The 14,318-nt window shown below is 46.0% G+C and overlaps 1 protein-coding gene and 1 long non-coding RNA gene across 3 annotated transcripts in view; one reads left to right on the forward strand and one right to left on the reverse strand.

Annotated features, from left to right (window-relative positions):
* Positions 1–1,100: 1,100 nt before the first annotated feature.
* Positions 1,101–3,754, reverse strand: LOC135365886 (uncharacterized). Its single transcript, XR_010413985.1, has 2 exons — positions 3,298–3,754; positions 1,101–1,450 (listed from the first exon to the last, which is right to left on the reverse strand). It is a non-coding gene; the product is annotated as an uncharacterized LOC135365886 (long non-coding RNA).
* A 3,818-nt stretch (positions 3,755–7,572) lies between these two features.
* The window catches only part of LOC135366433 (uncharacterized), a 28,793-nt gene continuing 22,047 nt past the window's right edge, over positions 7,573–14,318 (forward strand). For both annotated transcript variants that reach the window (XM_064599134.1, XM_064599135.1), the window contains exons 1-2: positions 7,573–7,679; positions 11,629–11,728. In XM_064599134.1, coding sequence (XP_064455204.1) covers positions 7,635–7,679; positions 11,629–11,728 — 145 coding nt within the window. In that variant the 5' untranslated portion in view covers positions 7,573–7,634. The remainder of the gene's footprint in view (positions 7,680–11,628; positions 11,729–14,318) is intronic.

Below are 14,318 nucleotides of genomic sequence, written 5' to 3' on the forward strand. Positions count from 1 at the left end.
GAGGGTATTACCTCAAAGGGGCCCGAACAAATGGTAAACGCTTGGGGCTAAATCTGGGCTGCAAGGGGCATGGAGCAAGACCTTCATTGTGCCCGCTGCAACAAGGCAACCCCAAGACCCTCGTCACTCGACTCCGCGCATTCTTCCGAGACATTCACAAAAGTTTAACTACTGCTCCACCGTTCTCGTCGCAATGTCTTTCTCTCACAAGACCTCAGCGGCTACACGCATGTCTTCCTCCGTATACATTGCAGACGCCACCCTCTGCAATTTCGCTACGCGTGGCCCTTCTTCGTCTTTGTCAAGACCAGACAAATATTTCGTCGTGGCGATAAAATTACGAGAGAAAAACTGTTTCCCTGGGCCGCATCAAACCCGCCTTTATGGAAGTCGACCATTCAAAATATATACAAGGTGTCCCAGAAAACGTGTCATTGAATTATATATATATATAAAAAACTACACCTAGAATCACGCGGACAACAGCATTTGTTCTTACTAGGTTTTTGCCACCTCCTGATGTGAATGTCATGTAAGTCTAATTATGTTAATTTTTGCGAACTAAAGTCAGAAATTTGCCAAGTAAACGTCACTTTTTTAAATTAATATTTTTTTCTAATATTTCTGTTGCGATACTGTGCAGCGTTTTTGTTGGGTGTGCGGTTATCCGTAGAGGACATCATATTTCTGTAAAAAAAAAAGTGAGGTTCGCTTGGCAACTTTCGAAGTTCAATTGGAAAAAAAAAATGCCGCAATTAAAAATTGTCCAAAACCTTCCTCAATGATGGCAAAAGTTTCCAGAATGTAAATGCCGAAAGTCCAACAATCCTCCGGCGAGTACGTCGCCGGTTATAATTTTTTATCACCTTAGGTGAAACACCCTGTATAGGCGCGAGCGGTCCTTCCAGGCTTAGAGAGGATACTGAAAAAGGTACACGACCTAATGCTATGTACCCAATACTATGTACCCAACCACAAGTCCACCTCAGAAAAATAAAATAATAAAAATAAAGTACAAGAAAAGACAACGTATTGCAAAGCCACGCACGAACTTCACACAAGCTGCACTACGATAACATGAAAATATATAAGACACGGTAAACAATTTCACGCTTTATTATTTTCAACTACAATTGCTGTAGGACGCTCATCGGGCTCGATCGATGTTTCCGTCGGCGACGGAGGCTCTTGGCCTCCTGTAGGAGGTGGCAGAGGCGCTGGTAGATCTTCTTCACCGTAATAAATACAGGGAAGCTGCGGCTGCTTGGGCACTCGGCCGATGAGGAGCAGCAGAGCCGCTTGTGACGACACGATTGAAGCTCCCATCTGGCGTGTGGCAACGGAGTAGATGAATATCGCCAGCATCACAAAGAAGGAAAAGACCCGCAATGCGGTCACAACCCACCGACCAGTTTCGCTTTCAGGCATTGTTGAACTTGCTGAATGTGTGCTGAAAATATGTGCAACGAATATGTAGTATCCATACTGCTTGCACATGCTAAGGTTCACGTAATTCAAATTTGGCAGAGATGCCGCCATTTTTTTTCGATACAGAAACGTAGTCGGCATCCTAATCTTGCGGTAGGAGTGGACAATAGTCGTAAAACTTTGAGTCCTAACACTATTTCTGTAATACTTTTGAGCAGGGTTGCGGGATGCGGTCACCCATTTTATTCCAATTGCATTCCGAAGAATGGAGATTTGTGATAACCCAATTCCTTTCAGTTCCTCGGAATGAAAAGATATAGTGAATTCCCGCTCTTGGAATGGCTAGGCAAATTCCATTCCTTCAATTCCACCAATAAAAGGAAAGGGACCTGTAGTCGTACTGGGTGGCCCAGCACTGCTAGATCAGATTGACACCACCCAGTACTAAAACAAAAAAAAAAAAAGAAAAAAGCGCAATGACGAGGTGATTTCACTCTTGACCGTGTGCAGGTATGGTGCAGGTATATGCAGGACCATAGTGCAGGACCGGTGCGTGTGTGCAAAGCGCGCGGGCAGAAACCAGGGGGTTGAAACCGAAACTACAATCGAGGCGCCCAGACCATTTCCATTCCATTCCTAGGACAGTCTCCGCCATTTTATTCCAATTCCATTCTGGAATGCTTCCGGGATCATTGCAACTCCGGAGTGGGAACTCCGCAACCCTGCTTTTGAGTACCTGTAGCACAGAGAAACATCGGTATATATTACGTAAAATAATACGTAGAAATCAAGGTATTTATTAGTATTACAATACTGCTTACTGGCGGGTGTTACGTATTTGTACTATATAGTACAAAATACGGCTAGTACTGTCCACTCTATTTAGGCGATAACACAAGCGCAATGTAGAAACCAATGCATGTATGAACCTAGAAGTGAATAGAAGTAGAAAAATGACCGTAATTTTACTGCACAAGTGACGGCTAACTCTGTTGCAGGCATATGTGCCGTAACCTATACAGGGTGTTTCAGTTAAATCCCCGGGCTAAATAATTCGCGAACCGGTGCACCAATCGAATAACTTTCTTTTTTACAAGTATCTGTCCAATACCGCCTACAAGATGCGCACCGCGTGAATGAGCGGGAGGCGCTCATTATTTAAATAAAAATGCAAATGAGTTTCGTAAAAAAGCGTAACTTCTAAAGCAGGGCGCTGTCGGTATTAAAATGGGTACTACCCCTTTTGGGACCTTCAGTGGACACCTTTCAGAGAAAAATCTGCCACCGAAGCGGGTCATTTGTTGCAGTAATTAACTGGTTTCGGTTTACGTATTTTTGTCGCGGCTGGTCGCGGCGAAGCGCAAAAGGGCGTATTTCATTGGTGTAATTCATTGGTGTAACGACGTAATTCATTGATGGATAAGGGAGTGAAAGAGCGTCCTTTTGCGCTTTGCCGCGACCAGCCGCGACAAAAATCTCTTTGGAGTGCACACTGCACAGTTCCGGACTTGGCTTTCGCAGTTTAATATGTTAATGTATCCGCTTATGAGAGCTGTGCAGTGTGCAATTTCTCTTTATTTTTTTGCAACAACTAGGTTACTGCACATATGCAGCGAAATCTGTGCATTTGCGTTTTTTATCCCTGACTTAAGGATAGGGCCAGATATGTCTCGTCTTTGCTTCTTTCTTCGCAGTACCGAATTCCGTCTCAAAATATGCAAACTTAATTCGGGACCTTATGAGCCCACGTTTCAGCTGCTCAAACAAACAAAGATCAGGCAATTAATAATAGAAGGACAAACACCACGTAACTCCGTGATGTGCAGAAACATAGATATAAACAAAGGCAAGGATAAACACAATACTTACCGAAGATGGATTCTGGTTCCTGGTATCGGATTACGGTGGAGGAATTCCAGCTTGCCTGTATTCAACCATAACTCCTCTTTGTTTATGGCTTGTCTTATAAGTGGTTATTTCGACGCCATGTGATGCTGGCTCAGAACGACACGCAAACGCAAGGTTTGAATCCGCAACCCTGACAGCACTTAGCCAATATCTTGGAAACTGGTCTCCTGATTCCGGCAACTAGAATAAACTTCGCCACCTGATCAGCAGCAGCAGCCGTTGGATGATCATGGTGATGCACCCACTTTCGGGTCAGTATGGTGTCATTTACTTGCGACCAGCTGCAGATAATGCATTCGATGAGTTTACGACGTCCAATGGTCACAGCCTCCAGTTGATCTTTCCCCCAAGGAATGTAATGTCAATCAGATGTGCTCGCAGAGCCACAACATTCGCTTTGGCTCGCCCAAATCTGAAGTAGAACGCATTGTGATTGTAGCAGACGAACCTCTCTTCGTCTTCTTCTTCATCAAACCTCACCTACATTTCCCTTGCCAGATTTTCGTGCCCCTCGCTCTTCTTAATCCTCCTAGTCGATCCAGTTCTGTCCATGAACACAATCGCACCTAGGCTGACGAGAACACACGTATTCAGCACGGCATGGCCGATCGCGCCAGGTCGTGTGGCGTAGCGGGCGCCTACAACTCCAGAAGTGAGGAGTAACCTGGGTGGGAGTAGGTGCATAGGCTGTGTCGTCTGGGTGATCTGCATGTGTTTTCTTCGGAAAGTCAGGTCTGCGACGCCAAAAGCACTCTAAGTAAACAAGGACACTGAAGTTTTCTACAGTTATTTGGTACCATGTAGCTTTCTAGTAATGGAGCACTTGTGCACTTATATGTACAAGAACAGGTGGCCACTTGAGTATGGAAGTGGAGTAGAAACAGGACCGGTGAAAGGGAAAGCAGAAAGAATAAAAGGGTCAGTAAAGTAAAGTACGTTCTGGTTTTCATCCCGGGGACCACTGACCACGTCATGGAAAATCCCACCGAAATCTCCCCCATGCGAAATAGTGGCCTAGTTTGACTGCTATTCGACAGAGTACAGGCGCCAGATGTTGAGCTCCTGCCGGAATTCCCTCACTGGAAAAGCGATACAATGTCACTCCCTAAGAACCAATGACGGCGCGGGCTTGAGGGAAGGAGTGCCGTGGCCGTGCGGGCTTCTCACGCAGCTACCGGGCGTCTGGAGGGCGCCTTTTTACTCTCAGCGCTTTTACCCTCTGAGAACTTTTTACTCTCACTCTTCCGCTTAGGGAGTGACGTCATGCCGCCGGAGCCGCTGCAGAAGCAGCGCTACTATTTAAAATTCGTTTAAATGCGCTTGATGTAATATCTAAGCACTTTTGGATGAAAAAGTATATCATTCCTATAAGTTCCACGTAACTCCTTTAAAGGAGCACTGAACGTCTGGAAAAAGACATACTAGGTTGTAGTAGATATTGGAACTAAAAGCGCCGGACGCATATTCGCAGAAACAGTGCGAGTGCAGCGCGCAGTCCTGTTGCGCAAGACAGCTTTCAGTCTCGTGGGTAAGAGGAACACCATCTAGACAACAATGTTACTTGCAAAACTGGCAATCTTCCGGGCGATCGGACACCTCCGTATCACCCTAAGTCGAACAGAGAAACTGAGAACTTCGTACGAACGCTTGCGTTTGCGTTATCTCGCTCAGCGGCCGTGGGGAGAGAAGCCATCATATAGAGCTCTTTTTCAAAAAATGAGTAACGTCGCGTGCACCAGCTGGACGTCCACCATGTAATCGGCTCAACAGCAGTCACTATCAGTCCGTGTTGGATCTTGTTAGGCCCTCTTGTCCTTTGCCCCTCGACGCTGGAGTCAGGGAACGACAAAAGCGACGTCACGATAAACGAGCACAGGGGACCGATCGTTTGGAAACAACGCGTGCTTGTGGATGCGGACTCACAGAAAAAGGGTCATTGGAAACTCGGGAACATTGTTAGATTGGAAGGGAGAGTGACCTTCCCCGTGCGGGATGTTGACAGGAAGATGCATCAAGCGCCCCAAGAGAGAGAGAGAGTACTTGGAGTTGTGAGAAGATGAATACTTCAGGTCCGTAAGACGAACGCTCGTTTATGGCAGTTATACGACTGTGCCTGGCTTGGGAGGAGGGGTAACAGAGGGGTTGCCGATGGTGCAGTCGAAGTTGGGGCTGCCCGACGTCCAGTCGTTACATCTTCTCCTTTCGGTCAAAGGTCGAGTCTCCTGACTGGCTTCACTGTTCGGCCAACACGAGTGACTGTGGGGCCATGTTGTGATTGTGTAACCCTTGAAGGTGTCGCAGGAGGGGTTGGTTGCGGTACCTGCTATTCTTCGTTGGGAGCATTGGTCACAGCAGCCTTGCGATGAGTGTTTCTTGGTATTAGAGCCTTTGTAGGTCAGATGATCGAGGTGTTCCTCCTTGCTGTGCCAGAATTAGTTTCGAGTACGTAAGACCTAGGCGCTTAGTGCTTCTGACGACTTGTGCTGGGATTCAGTTCGCTGGGCTCTCCCACAGTCGGACCCTGTCACCTGCCTGTATAGCTGGTGAGGTCTTTATGTGCCTGTCCGCGTGTGTGCAGCTGTCGGTCTTTATTGTTGTTATGTGTATGTTTTCTGTTTGGCAGCTTGTATCACTTTCGTGGTGACCCCTTCATCAAGCTTCGGCGTTAGGAGTTCATCCTTCATAATCAATGCTGTTCTAGTTCTCCTTCCATGGAGTCGTTGCACATGTTATCCCAGATCTCTATTCCGAGGCACATTCCTGGGGTTCAACAACGCTGCGTAGATGTCGCTGCCGTTCAGTGCACAAGGCTTGAGCATGTTTTTCACTGCCTGTACGGCTTTTTCAGTGAGGCCGTTGAATTTCGGGTATAAGAAACTACATGTTATCAATTCGAAGTACCATTCTGTTTCGAAATCCACAGGCTGTAAAACATGCTTCGTTGTCGGAGTTTGCGTGTGCCGTGGGTTGCAAACCAGCGCTTCGGTGCATGTATGACCTCTGCAGCTGTGACAGTCTCGAGTTCTGTAGAATCTGTACAGCCTAAATAGCTGTCCACCATGACCATGTATCGCTTGCCCTTGTAGTCGAATAAGACAACAACGACTCAGTGACACGACAAAGTGCTTTGGGGACTTCTTTCCGTGTTGGGTCTTCGCTGGATGGTCTCATCTGTGTGGATTGATAGGTGGCGCATCACTTGATTAGGATTATGTCATTGGTCATGCCCGGCCAGTGCACAGTTTTGTGGGCACGTTTTAAGCTGCTGTTGATCCCCAGATGTCACGTGTGAACAGCTTTTAGGACGCGTTTTTTTCCATATCCTAGGTATGACAATTCGGTCACCTTTAAAGCACCAGTATTCTGAGAGATCATCCGCAAGGGCGAGAACTTTGTCATCTTTGGTATAGACCAACCCTCCCTCAGTTCTTGCACGACAGACCAGGCTGCTCTACTGGGTCACCAGCTTACATCAGCCTACTCCATTATCTTGCCCAAAGGCGACCGTCGGGCCCTTTTCCGTACCTTCTCTGCCAACAAAGAGGATATCTCTTGATCCACGACTGGCATCCAACTCTCTGCTACACGCCCTGGATCTGTCTCTCTCAATGTCCTTCCTCCTGGCCTTCCGCGACACTACGCATTCCTCCTTCACCGCATGCGGCTGGACGTTGTGTTTATCCCAGTTACGAGGCAGCGCCTTGACCGCGCGCCATCAGACCTTTGTGCAACATGTGCTGTGCGCGCTGACCTACATCATCTATTCATGGACTGCCCCAGCGGGAACGCAAGGTCTTGCAGCAGAGGATGCATGCAGTCGACTGCCGCCCTTTTACCCTCGGCAAGGTGCTGGGCCACTGGTCCGGTCCCACTCATATGTATCAAGGCCTCCGTCACTTTTGGGAGTTTCTGTCATCGCTACGACGGCGCGTCCACGCTCACCAGGGGCTCAGAGTGCTCCGCGGCCGAATTTTATATCGAGATTATGGCGGCATTTCAACTAATATACGTAACTCTATGTCGAATTCCGCATTGTTTTGGTACACACCGCAATATGAGGTAAACAGCTTTGCAGCTTATTTTCGCTTCCGTCGTCCTTTAAGGTGCTGATCGAATCGATTGTCTGGTGCTCGCGCTTACGGTTACGTACGCATCGAAGAACGCGTACTTTAACGTTTGAATGTTACGCGCTGCAACAAAGTGGGGACAGTGGAGAGCAAACGAGGACCGGTCATTTTCAGAACTGATCTCTGCGTGAAGCAAACGAGAAGTATCTTGGAAGAAGAAGAAATCCCTGGATGCTTCCATCTGCTTCCATGTTCTCGGAAGACGCATCTGCTAATGTAAGTTGCTCCTAGCATTATTCACTGGTAGACCTGTCTACACTCGATATTAACAAAAATACCAGCTTACATTGCGAAAACTGCTGACATATCGTTGAGACATTGAGGTAGTTATGCACATAATACCGATTACTTCGTCATAATATGATACGTGAGGAAGCTTACTCGGCGTGTACACATCTCTCATGTATTTTATGCATGGTGGCATTGCATGATTCTTGCAGATCTGGTAATACTTGTGACCAACAACTGCCAAATCGTATTGTGTTTAGAACATACCGCGTACTCCTACCGGTTCTGAAATACCAGAATGTAGGTACTGTCTGACCAATTCGGATAAAATGGCCGTTTTGGAGAGCAGCACTTATCCGCCATCTGAACACCCCTCCTGTAATCATCCTGATTCATCACCGCCATAGAGGGATAGCAGGGACACGAATGCGGTTTTGATATTCATGTAAGTGCAAACTCTATGAAGCACATCCACATACTCCATGTCATAAAGCACTGATCGAGCAGTGAGAACAAGATATAGGTTCCATTTAAGTAGCTTAATTGCTGTCATGGAGACCTCTATGAACAACAAAATGGCAAGTAAAACCGACTGGATTCACTGCGAGACGCAACTATGCTAACAGACCATCAAAGAAGACATTCCCTAGCTCGACGCGTTGTGAATGTTTTTAAAGTTGCATGCAAGCGTGCCGCGCCCAGGGGCAGACCTACCCACACGGCACACTAACTTGGTCCATTATTGTCGTCACACTGGAACAACCGGTCCTATAAAGGATCATGTTTACCACCATTCTTACAATAGTTGCTGCAGCATGGGAATACTGGTCCAAGTCTCCTAAGAGCCGGTCAATATTTATCTATTTATTATATCTATCATTACCTCAAGGCCCAAGCGGGCATTACATGAGCGTACATTAGTTGGCAAAACAAACAAAAAGAATCAAACGAAAAGGAAACAAAACGGAAGAAACAGGATAAACACCCAGAACACACAATGTACAATTTACGTGGTTCAGTGCAAAAGAAAAGAACACAAGTTAGCGCAAAAGATGATGCCATCACCGATGAGAACGAGACCTTCGGGGAGGCCATTCCAGACTCTGCCGCTTAGTGGAAAGAACGATTCCGAATAATATGAAGTATGAGTAGTGGGACGGTCAAGAGTAATAATGATAAAGGTCAATATAGACTGGTAATTGGAAATATGGTCGCCAGGCCATATAGCCAGGAAACGGGCCATATTGGCTGAAGATGGGCAATGTAACTTACATATAGCCGAGGACCAAACAATATTGGATCGAAGCGTGCAATACGGTCCGAATACAGCCGGCGTCCAAATAATATTGGTCTAAAGCGGGCGGTGTAGTCTACATATAGCCGTCGGCCAAGGTACATTGCCTGAAAACTTGCAATATAGTTTGCATATAGCGCCGCCTGCCAAACAGTATTCCATGAAAGAGGGAAATAGGGTCTGCATATTGCCGGCGACCAAACAATGTTGGATCAAAATGACCAATATATGGTGTAAATGTAGCCGTCGGCAAAACAATATTAGATGAAAACTGGCAATATGGTCTACATATAGGCGCCGGTCAAACAATATCCCATGAAAGTCTGTCCATGTGGGTCCCAGAGTGAGCATACATTGGATAGGTGACATGCAACTATTGGCCAAATTTTGCAACTGCAAAGTGGTCGAAGAGGGGTCGAGCATCAGCATGCCTGCTTTCGGCTCAGAGATGACCACTGTATTTCCTATACTGTACCAATTAGGCCAGCTCTGGCATCCCATCCATACAATATTTGTCCCGCGTGAGACTCGTATTAGTTCACCTTGTTGTGCAGCAGGAAACCAATACTTGTTCCAGACTGGCCAGACGGTGGTAACATTGGCCGAATTTTACAAATGAAACCCTGCCCTGCAAGGGCTACATAGTGGCATCACCTCATTCAAACCCGATATTGCCACTGCAGTAGAAGATAAAGCCACGGACAACGTACAAGATAGGACGGGACACTGCAATCTTACTTTTGCAGCTTTTACACTGCTACCATAGTGCTTTTGGAATACCTCGAGTGATTGATATTTCATTCGAATTCGAGAACTCGAATAATCGTACAACCCTAAATTCTGTGAAATTCCGTGCCAAACGAAGGATTCCGCGATATTTCCGCGGAAAACTAGCGGCCTTAGCTATAGTCCTCCCCGTCAGAGTTCTCTCCCCGCTCAGGATATTATTGAGGACAGGGTAAGACGCTCCTGGCCTTATCTTGCGAAAGATGCAAACGAGACACTCACTAAACCTGAGCCAAGTTACTTTCACGCAATGCACTGACTTTGAAAATTTCCGTGTGGCTCAGGCGAGGCAGTGACACCCAATATGCCGAAGTAATATTACGTACGTTTCTTTTCGTCACATCTGCTTATCAGAAAAGTTATCGCAAGGAAACACATAACGACATTAGTTTGGCTGCCAGGAGTATAGAGGGGACCCAATTCGCCCAGTTTGACGCTAGGGGCGCTACCATCGCGATTGTTTTCGTAGCGATTCCCAGGCATACTATATAGATCACCCCCACCCCCTGCGACGGCCACCTGTGAGCCCGCGCGCGCCATCGGTCACCACCCGCTAGACATCCCGAGCCGTGATTGTCACTGTCTAATATCAACTGCTCTTCGTCTGCCGCCGGGCATTAGACCCCGCGAGCATATGTATTGACCCTACGGGCAGCCGCTAAGCTCCGCGACCACACCATGCATCAACATGCAAAGAATACATAGGTTTACGTGTGAAAATATTTTTGTTAAAAAAAAACCTATTGTTTAATCTACACTCAACTTCCGAGTGCACCGGCGCACGGATATGCAAATAATAAACGTACACAGTAGTTCACATGAAAATATTTGAATACGTTAGCATTAGGGGTGTCAAAATGGGAAAAGCTGTATGTTGTATGTGCGCGTCCGTGTATGAGATGGCGAAGCCTCATTGACGCAGCGGTATAAGTGGTTATATAAAGGGGATATAAGAGTGTAAATGTAAGTGGAGGTAAATGATTTGAAATTGAAGTAGTCGAAGGTAAGTAAGAGTAAGAGGTAAGTCTAATTGAAGGTATTTAGGGGAAGTTAGAGGCAATTAAAGCAAGGTAGTTCAGTTTAAAGGCAATGAATATAAGATATATGTCATTAAGAGAAAGATTATAAACGAAATAAAAATACGTAAGGTGACGGCAGGTTACTGCAGGTAATTAAGAGTAATTTATCTCAATTGAATGGAAATTTAGAGTAATTAAAGCAGGCAAAAATAATTCGAGGGATTTAAATGAAGATTACCTCATTTAAGCTGTGGTTACCTCCACTTATGAAAGGGTAATTAGAGGGTAATTGAAAGTAATTGAGGCTAATTAAATGGGCTTACATATAATAATTGAAAATGTCGAACCGGAACAATCGAAAGTCAGGTTAGACCGGAAGTGGAGAACAGGAAGTCGAGTTGGACAGGAAGTGGACAGTGGAAGTCAATATAGACGGGAAGTGGACAACCCGAACTTGGGTTTATAGACTGGACGCGGATAACAGAAAGTCAAGCAAGCATAAACCGGAAAAGGCGCTTAATGCAAACGCATTTCTCCCGCATTTACTGTTAACCCGCCATGGAATTTTTATTATCCTAATAGAATTGACTCCAATCCTCCCACATACGCAAGGATCCTCAAGTGTCTATCACCTACTAGCTGTGAAAAATTAAGCCCACAAGACCCAGGAGAATTTCATTGGTGTCATAGGAATTTCGAAGGCATATTCGGCTTGGATTTGTTTCAATCCTCCTGCTTTCGATAAGTTTCAAGTACTTTCATTGGAGAATGGGTCGCGTTGATCAACCTTCTTGTAGTTCAGAGATAACAATGTTCCCGATCTTTCTTCCTTCGCCAGATGGCCAAACCAAATGATGACATACAACAGGACACACTTTGGAAGGTGGCCTTAGCATTGGGGGGTGTCCTTGCCCAGCGCAGTATTGCCAGACAACAAGGTGAGTTCACAAAGTTTCACGTTCTAAATACGAGGGCAAATGAAAGCCAGAAAAACGGCAGGACGCGTTTTAGCGCTGGATGCTACACTCGTCGTACGAGCTAAAGATGTTACTCGACGCAGTTAAAACGGAACTACATCACATTGCACGCTCGTAGCCAACCACCATTCCGAATGGTATCATTCTGTGTCCTGACTTGTCCAAAATAGGGGAGGTGCCTATCTGGGATATGCACAATGTGTCCCACGCATCTCAAAACTTTCCTCCAGAGTTTCCTCAAATTCAAAATGTTAGAATCCTCGTAGGCCTTCCAGTCAGTGCATGAAATACGAGAGCAGGATTGTTTGGATTTAATCCACATGGATTTTGTCCGGTGGATTTTTTGTATTTTATCCACGCAATTTAATCCGGAATTTTTTTTACAGATTTTGTTCAGATGCGAAGTGAAAGACAATCTTAATTCAACGTCACACGGCAAACTCTCGCTTTATCTCATTGTAGTGTTGGCTGTTTACAAAAGCCCAGGTACGCGCACTTCTTTCTTAGCTTTGTAAGTTAAAACTTTTCAGATTTAACTTTTTTCCGTTTTCTTCTACTTCTGCTCTGCTTCTGCTTTCTTGAGGCATTGTAACTGAAGTACGACAGCCAATCGGGACGTGTAGCACCTACACCATTCGCCCACGCGTGCATGGGACTCCACCGTTCGGAAAACAATGCAAACTCATTCAACGTTACTGGGACAGGCAGTTCCATAAACCGAAATTATGAGAGGTCACCCGAAATCAAGAAGAATAGCAAAACACATTTGTGTTTACTCTGTGTCACATTTCTGGGCTTGTCTATATTCTCTAAAATTATAAAAAAATTACCGGGTTTTATCCAAAAAGGCCCAATGGAGAGGATGTTTTTAAAAATATCCGGATTCTTTTCAACCCTGGATGAGAGTGAGACAAGCAACAACAAAACAACAACAACAAAAGAAGAACAAAGGAAAACCTTTTCTCTTTGGTGCACTGCCAATACGACATGCGATAGCATTGCAGCAGGTGAAGGGCAGTCCCTGCGCTGTGATCGTAGATGATGTGCGTGCGCCGCGACGGCAAATGATCCCCCTGGCATTATTCGCCGCACGCCGCTTACTAAATAAGCTTCGCTTCAGAGTGTCGACACTAAGTTCCAAGAGCGAGCATGCGCCATCTTGTTTCCGCGGCTCGGTAGCTACACGCATGCGCACTTCAGAGCGCACTTTAACGCACGACGCCATCTACCGTGCGCGGGTAAAATGTATCGAAAATTTTACAAACTTTAAGTCGCCAAAAATCAGTGGATCGCTTCATGCATTCAAAAATGTGTCATTCCCTAATTAAACAAGAGAGGAACACGCCTGTACCTGTTTCGTATAGAAATTTATCGAGGTTTACGAGAACCCTGCGAACAAAAATTCCCTATAGACTTTCTTAAGAAGAGAGTCCGCCTTAACACCACCCGGATCCAACCGATATTCAGAATAATATACTAGTTCTGTCTCCTGACTTCTTAACACCAGGAAGCACGCATCTCTTGTGGTCAATTATTACGCAACGCAAAAGTGTCCGAAAGAGGCAAACGCATCCCATTTTCAGCAAATTAGGGGAGAGAACAATATCCTACGTAATGATGATTGGCCAGGAGCGTGCTATGCGGTGATAGTCTATGGTGGCGTTGTGGTGTGTGCAGATACACCGGCAGTCTGTACCAACAGTGCGGGAGGCATACGCTTTTTTGTGACACATTTCACGAATGTTATACATCACGGAAAGACGTATGCCCACCTAACCATCTCTCTCCCCAAGTCAGACGCGATAAGAAAAGCTTCTGTAGTGGCCAGCTTACAACTTGTTGTGTGTTTGTGATGTGTGTGTGTGTGACGCTCAGAAAATGACACCTTCCGCGATAACCTTCCGTGTTAGCGCCGCGAAGCAACTGTGGCTATGAGCGGCCTACATATGTGGACATATGGAGAGAGGATAACAGGAAGGTGTGGGGGACGGAGAGGTTAGTACGCGTCCTGGGTCGACTTCAGAAGGAACTGTGCCGACATTCGTCTGGAAAGTCTTCGGAAAACCCAGGAAAAAACTTGAGACAGCACAGCCGGTGGTAGGATTCGAACCCACCACCTCCCAGTCACAGTCTCTCTTGTGGAAGAAAGATCCAACGGGAAAAAGATCAATTGGGAAAGAACATCCAACGGGGTCACGTGACAGATGAAAAAAAAGACACAAAGGGGAAAGAGGTCCAAACGAGAAAGAAGATCCATGCGGAAGAAACATCCGTAGCGAAAGGAGATCCACGCAGCAAAAAGGTCAATATGGAAAGTAGGGATCCAAAGGGAAAAAAGATCTTCTTTCCCTATGGATCTTTTTGCCGCATGGATCTTCGTTCTCGCTTGGATCTTCTTTCCTTATGGATGTTTCTTCCGCATGGATCTTTATTCCCTCTGTCACTTGACCACGTTGGAAATTCTTCTCTTCTTAGAAGTTCTTTTTTCCTGAAATCTCACAGTGTTGGCTATCAGCAGGACGCCTTAACCCGCTGGGCCATGCAGCGAGCT

Source organism: Ornithodoros turicata, chromosome 8, assembly GCF_037126465.1.
Source record: "Ornithodoros turicata isolate Travis chromosome 8, ASM3712646v1, whole genome shotgun sequence".
NCBI lineage: Eukaryota > Metazoa > Arthropoda > Arachnida > Ixodida > Argasidae > Ornithodoros > Ornithodoros turicata.